This window comes from Triticum aestivum, chromosome 2A (assembly GCF_018294505.1).
Source record: "Triticum aestivum cultivar Chinese Spring chromosome 2A, IWGSC CS RefSeq v2.1, whole genome shotgun sequence".
NCBI classification, from domain to species: domain Eukaryota; kingdom Viridiplantae; phylum Streptophyta; class Magnoliopsida; order Poales; family Poaceae; genus Triticum; species Triticum aestivum.
In genome coordinates this window covers 408027667-408034968 of record NC_057797.1, presented here as the reverse complement: position 1 = coordinate 408034968, position 7302 = coordinate 408027667, and the positions used below count along the sequence as shown (strand labels likewise).

General features: G+C 48.9%; 1 protein-coding gene across 1 annotated transcript; it reads right to left on the bottom strand.

The window, feature by feature from the left end:
• Positions 1-1272: 1272 nt before the first annotated feature.
• On the bottom strand, positions 1273-2528 carry LOC123188825 (uncharacterized). The gene is made up of 2 exons (XM_044601108.1): positions 2195-2528; positions 1273-2137 (listed from the first exon to the last, which is right to left on the bottom strand). The coding sequence occupies exons 1-2, from the start codon at positions 2501-2503 to the stop codon at positions 1430-1432; spliced, it is 1017 nt and encodes a 338-aa protein (XP_044457043.1). The 5' UTR covers positions 2504-2528; the 3' UTR covers positions 1273-1429.
• Positions 2529-7302: the final 4774 nt, after the last annotated feature.

Here is a 7302-nt window from a genome sequence, read left to right as displayed (position 1 = left end):
AGAGCGCGGCCAGTTCGAACTGTTTGCCCACTCGCGAGAGCGCGTCAGCTGCGCCGTTGTCCAGCCCCCTTCTGTACTGAAAACGGAACTGTAATCCCACCAGCTTCGCCATGGCCGTGCGCTGGAGCTCTGTCTCCAGGTGTTGTTCGCCTAGATTACAGAGAGATTTGTGATCCGTGATGATGTCGAAGGGGCCGCGCTGCAAATACTGACGCCACTTGTCGACGGCCATCATCACGGCGAGGAATTCCTTCTCATAAGTGGATAGCTTCTGGTTGCGAACGCCGAGCGCCTTGCTGAAGTATGCGACCGGGTGCCCATCCTGCGCGAGCACCGCGCCCACGCCCGTGTCGCAGGCGTCTGTCTCGATCGTGAACGGCCGCGCAAATTCTGGTAGGGCAAGGACTGGCGTGGTGACCATCGATTGCTTGAGCGTCTCAAACGCTGCTTGTGCTTGCGCCGTCCAGAAGAAGCCCTTCTTCGTCAGCAGCTGTGTGAGTGGCTTCGCGATGATGCCATAGTGTGGGACGAACTTCCTGTAGTAGCCCGTGAGGCCGAGGAAGCCGCACAGCTCCGTGGCGTTCGTCGGTGTCGGCCACTGATCCATGGCCTATGTCTTCTCCTTATCTGTGGCCACGCCCTCCTTGGAGATCACATGACCCAGGTAGTCGATGTGATCCGCAGCGAAAGTGCACTTGGATTCCTTGAAGAAAAGCTGGTGTGCCCGGAGCAGCTCGAAGACAATGCGCAGGTGTTCCAGGTGCTCCTCCATGGTTTCACTGAAGAGAAGGATATCGTCAAGGAAGATGATGACGAACTTGCGGACATACTTACCAAACACGGAGTTCATCAGGCACTGAAATGTGGCAGGCGCGTTCGTCAGGCCGAACGGCATGACTCTGAACTGAAAGTGTCCATGGTGCGTCTTGAATGCCGTCTTGAGCTCGTCCTCTTCCCGCATTCTGATTTGGTGGTAACCAGCGCGCAAGTCCAGCTTGGAGAACACTGCTGCGCCGGCCAATTCATCCAGGAGTTCGTCAATGATAGGAAGGGGAAACTTGTTCTTGATGGTGGCGTCGTTGAGCCGGCGATAGTCGACGCAGAACCGCCAAGTGCCGTCCTTCACGAGCAGCACCGGCGCGGCATATGGACTGACGCTGCGCGTGATCACGCCCGAATCCAGCATCTCCTTAACCTGACGCTCGATTTCGTCCTTCTGCAGAGGCGAGTAGCGATACGGGCGCGTGTTCGCGGGGACCGCGCCCTCCACCAGCGTGACAGCGTGGTCGTACTGTCGGTGCGGAGGGAGCCCTTTCGGTGCCGCGAACACGTCGGCGAACTCCTCGAGTAGGTCGGCGAGCGGGGTTTGGCTTGCACACTTGCGAGCCGGTCGCGGCGCGCCGTTGCATGTGTCCACCATGGCCATGGCCTAAACGTCGTTTCCGGCCACCATCTTGCGCAGCTCTTCGGGTCCTACGGCCTTGATGGAGGTGGCCGGCTTGGTGGACACGCCGCGCAGGGTAACTTCTGCGCCGTCGTGCTGGAATTTCACCCACTTGTCCTGCCAGTGGCATGTCATCGGACTGTTCTGGGCGAGCCAGTCCATGCCCAGAATGCCATCGTACGCGCCGATCTCCAGTTCGCGCATGGGCGTGTTGAAGGTGTGACCCTGCATCCACCACTTGAGGCCGGGCACCCTGCGCGTGCACGTGAGCTTGTCGCCGTTGGCCACCCGCACCTCCGTTGGCGGCATTTCTTCCGTGGCGAGGCCGAGGCGATCGACGAAGGCCTTGTTGACGAAACTGTGGGTGCTGCCCGAGTCGAGCAACAGGAGCATGACCTGGTTCCCGACGAGGGCGCGCAACCGGATCGTCGTTGTGGAGTCTGTGCCGTCGAGCGCCTGGGATGAGAGGAGGCAGCACTCTGGCGCGTCCGCGGCCGGAGCAGGAGATTGCGCCGCTGGCCCCGGATCGTCGAGCAGTTGCAAGGCGTGGATGGTGTCGTCGGATAGCACCTCGCCGTGGTCGCCCACGTTGATGGTGAGCAACTGCGCGGGCTGGGCGCAGCGATGCTCTCTGGAGTACCGATCCCCACACTTGAAACAGAGGTTGTTCGCTCGGCGGAAGTCGCGCAGCTGCCTCTCCCGCGCGTACTCGTCCCCTTGGGCACGCGCCGGCGCGGCCACGGCGCGCTGTGGCGCGGCCGCGGCAGCTGTCGGTGGTGGTCGGCCAGCGGGTGTGATGCGGGGGCGTGCACGGTACGTGCCCAGTTCTTCCTCCTGTATGCGCGCGAGCACCGAGGCGCGCGTGATGCTTGACGGCGCCTGGAGCCGCACCGGGGCACGCAGTTCGTCCTTCAGGCCGAGGAGGAATTGCGTGACGAAGAACTTGGTGTTGATGGACGGATCGAGTGCGAGCAAGTGGTACATCTGCTCGTCGAAGGCAGCACGGTACTCGGCGACGGTGCCTGTCTGCCGGAGTTGCAGGAGCTTGTGCATCACCATCTCGAACTCGTCGGCGCCAAACTCCTCCAGGATCGCCGATGTAAACACGTCCCACGTGATGTTGCGATGCGATTGGCGGAACGCTTGGAGCCAGTGTGCTGCCTGGCCGTCGATGTAGAGCGTGGCGGTGGCGACCCACTGGTGTGCAGCCAACTTGTAGAGCTCGAAGTAGGCGAGGCAGCGGTCCAGCCATAAGTACGGCGCCGTTCCGTCGAACTTGGGGAAACCATGTTTCGGGGGCTTGTGGTACTCGTTGGAGTGGTAGCCCGGCGGAGACGCGGTCGGAGCGGCGACGAACCCTCCCTGTGGCGGCACCGGAAGGAGGGGAGGGCGGTGATCGCCCAGGCGCGCGTGCGACGACGACGGCCGGTACGGATCCGGAGGCGGTGGGGGTTGCTGCGGTTGCGCGGGCTGGTGGATGTGCGTGGTGACCGAGTCTGATGGAGAGGATCCTTCCGCCGTCTTGCGCGTGAGGTCGAGGTCCGCCTGCGTCAGATCGAGCTGCCGCGCTAGGCCGCGCATCTCTTGCGAGATCTGCGCGTTGAAGGCGGCCTGGAGCTCGATCTGCTTCTCGTGAGTCGCCTTCTGATCGTCGATCTTGGCGAGCAGCGACTCCAGCATCTTGGTGATGTTGGTGTTCCCCTCGTCCATGGCGGCCAGCACTTGCCGCGTCGCCGCAGAAGCCTTGGAAGTAGCCGTCGTCCTGCTCGAGAGGGCGTCGAACCCCGCGACGGATTTTGTGTGGTTCGCCGGAGCAAGCCACACCGGCGCGGTGGATGTTACCGACCCCCAAACAAGTGAGGAACAAAATTTTTCGGAAGATTTGGTGGCTCTGATTACCAGTTGTAACACCCCAGGAAGAGAGGGAGAGGGAGAGGATCCAGATCGCGCTGGGGGACGAGAGGTTGGCTTGGAGAGGAAGGAGGAGGAGATGGATTGCAGAGGGAAGATTAAGATTCAGAGTACAATGCACGCATACTCACACCCGGCCACAGGCGGCCAATTTAACCCCACACACGCACGCCACTTGTCTGGCCAGCTGGCTGGGCCCACCAGCCAGCTCTTAGGCGCACTAACCACTGGTTAGGTGTGACAGGTGCACAGGTCAGGAGGCCAAAGCTATTTGACATGATAATACCATTCAGGCAGGATGGAGGTGGTGCACATAGACGAGGACAGCAGCGACAGGCAAAGAGGTATGCACATCCCACTAAGAAGCAAGGCATAATAACAACTCATTTTCCATTATGTAAAGGTTCTTTTTTAGTAACTGATGATATGTCCATGTTGATGTAGCTACAACTATGGTATTGCAGGTTATACAGCAGGGTTCACGGTGCATTCGTAAGTAATTTTACCGCAGATATTCTAGGGCGTCGCAAAATAAATTATGCTTAGTTGCATGAGTTAGAAAGCCAATTTTAGGGTAGAACAAGAGATACGTACACACATGTTTGATTGTGATTTGTGGCAATCTTGTGGCTGGTACAATGCTAAAAAAATTCAATTATATCGCCAATATCTTAAGTTGATGGTAAATTGATCTGTGGTTCTCCTGTTGTAGTAGTTACATTTTGGATTATCTTACCCAGAAGTAAAGTTTTAGTACGTAAAAATGACTACTTTATTTTGTACCAAGTTAAAATTAGGCCCCAGATAAGAAAGTTACCATAGTTGGTTCATGTCTGCCAGCTAAATAAATTTAAAGGAGCAGATTGAGTTGTTTTAGAAAGGAAAAAAATTATTTTCCCTTGATTATCTTTTCTTTTGGTGTTAAAACAAGAAGAATGAAACATTACACACTGCCCTAATCTGTGGGAGCTGCATGTACGTAGTTAATGTTTATTAATTTGTTTAGATGTTGTCAAGGGTTAGGTATTAAGCATATTATATTCTGACCCAACCTATTGTCAGGTTGGAGCATTTTGTCAAATGACTTCTCATGCAGCTCCTAGCTTTTCAGTTAAGCATCTCTGTCTATTGGTACGGCTGTCTGTGTCATGCATCTGAATTTGTTGGATGTTTACATTTTTGTAGTTCCATAGATGGAATTTCAAATCTTTAAGGGCAATGATATATCACATATTTTAGAATATGCCTTTCCATGTCTTCTTCTTTTGCTAATTGGGAGTCCAATAGAGATATTATACTCCACCCTTTCTTCTGAATAATCAGCCCTCCTATTTCATTCTCTTAATTTCTTTATAGATAACACTCACCTGTTCCTTTGTTCTTTCAGGAATTCGCCCAATGTATGTGCTTGGGCTTTGTTTTGATTGATGGACCTTAAAGCTGAAGCATTAATGCATGAACTTGCCAAATGGTACATAATGACTTGGTTACTACATCTAAATCAATAAAAGAGCATCTAATTAACCTATGAGAGATTGCTAAGTACCTAAGAAATCACATTGTACGGTTTACTTGCCTAATAAGTTCTCTTGAGCGTAAAACTAATAAGCATGTCCAAGGATAGTTCCTTTTTATCAGTTATGATAAGAGTATCTAAGGGTTGTGATAGGCTTGGCGAGCCAACGTAAAAACTAGTCAGTCCTTTGGGTATGAAACCCATTTGGGCGAGAATAGTACTAGGATGGGGATCTCCTGGGAAGACCTCGTGAAAGGGTTTTATATCTAGCCTACACGAACTTGTTTGGGACAAAAGGCTTAGTAAGTAAGTAAGTACTAGATTCCCTAATTTTGCTAGATTATTTTCTCTTTCCTAGGCTGCTTAAACTAACTCGGTAATTTACTTAGCGGCCGTGTATATGATTTAGAACAGCGAGCTTTCTATCTTGGCATTTGTTTTCTGTGTGTAGGTTGTACAATGCAACAGCTACAAATTAGTTAGTACCTTCCTTAATGCTTGTACTTGCACATTCAGATCTTCCATTCTCATGCATATCCACCTTGCACTTTTAGTATTCAGATTTTTTGGTCATCTATTATATTGATGCAAAACATTTGTTTTCAGTGCAAGAAGTGTGCCTTATCTAATCTGACAATCATCTTATTTGTTTTTCTAAATAATTGCTGCAGGATGGAGCAACAGGCATAGAAGAAATCCACAACCAATTTTTCTTGGCTGCGCCATCTTCCGCTGACAGTAACTCTACACAACAGCCTGCTAAGGTTGATTCTTGCAAAAAAAACATAAGTCTTGCATCATTCATAAAAAAGTATATGGTCAATTTCCTTTATAAATGTTGTGCTTAAAAATACCTTAGTTAAGTCCATCGACCGTGAGTTGTGTTTTACAAACATATTTAGGAAAATGCCCTTCGGTGTGGCACTCTACCAGGTTACCTCCTTCTTTATCATCGGTTTTTCTATTTTCAGTTCTATGGCCTGTATTTTTGTAGTGAGCGTCTTTTACGCTTAGTTACCAAACTTATCAATTATCATGCCTATTTCTCTGCATTGGACAACATTTCTTATAACTGTAAAGAATATAGTTTGAGGATAATCTGCCAATACTTCTATCTTGGATATAAAATAATTAGGCAATTCTACATTGTCCTAAATTTCCCCGAACTAAAAAAAGAACTGATCTACTTCCTACCCGTGCTACTAAACGTAAAACTTAAAAACCTTTTACTGCCATTTTGTTGGTACTTTCCAGTTTCCATAATGAACTTGGTTTCTGTTTACACACATGTACTGCTACACTATCCTATACATGTCTGAACTAAGTGAGAGGATATTGACATTTTGTTTCCCTGCCAGTTAGAATGGAAGCTTATAGGTTTAGATAATTTCTTAATCTTTCACTGGTTCTCACCAGTGAGATTGCAGATGTGGTATATTCTATATTGAGAATACCAGTGTAATTCACTGGTCCAAGAGCTCCATTTCTTAAGATGTTTTTGGAAAACCAGTAATGTGTTTCTTCTGCTCAGTCTATCTCACTGTAGAAAATGTTCGACACGCCTGACAGACATATCTATCAGATATGCTTTTGGACCTGAACTTTTCCCAGTCTGTAGTTCTATTTTTTCTAGCTCAACATCATGTTTATCGTTCTACCAATTTAGTTGTGAAGAACATGTGTTAGCCCCAAAGCATCAATAAGCTATGCACATTGTGGTACATTGACAGTGCGATGGACCATTGTAAATATGGTCATGGTACAGCTAAAGGAAAAGATATTTAATTTTTTTTCCGGAGTCACATATGAAAAGTACATTTGTTTCCATCGATCTTATTTACTAAGAAAAGGTTACCACTATTTCCTTACTAATAAACCTCCTACATATTCTTAAAGTTCGGTCTCTTGCTCTCTTTGCTTATGAATCAGACACTTTCCCTTTCTTTAGTACTTCCACAGTTCCACTTGGCTTTGACCTCATCCTTTGATGGTGTGTAGGTAGGTAAGAGTGATGATAATGTTACTTAAAGGAGGCCACAACTTGCACCAAATATATGGGCATGTGCAACGGCAACTTATGTAGGTGAGTAGGTATTTGTGCTTAGGTGTGTATGTAGGTGAGTAGGTATTTATGGGCATGTGCAACGACAACTTATATATGGGTTAAGAAGTAAAGCTTCTGTCTTGTTTCTGTTAAAAAGCTGTCCTATTCAATACGATTTCACAAAGAGATTTACAACTACCAGTACCCAGCAATGCTTCAACCTTATTTGTATACCCCTGTATGTTTACCTTTTAATTTCTTTTATCCTTTAGTTATTATGATGACATCCTTGGTTTTAGATTGTCTACTTACAATAAGGAGAATAGGAGCATTTGCATCCACCTAATACTTTTGCCTGTTATGCTTAGAGAGAATTCAAAATAGTGA

Bases quoted from the DNA above. Each gene is read 5' to 3' on its own strand.
- LOC123188825 (XM_044601108.1), bottom strand. From the start codon at position 2,503: ATGGTGATGCACAAGCTCCTGCAACTCCGGCAGACAGGCACCGTCGCC. The intron at 2,138-2,194 runs CAGCGCGCCGTG...GCGCGGGAGAGG, and splicing joins CAGCTGCCGCGGCCGCGCCA to CAGCTGCGCGACTTCCGCCG.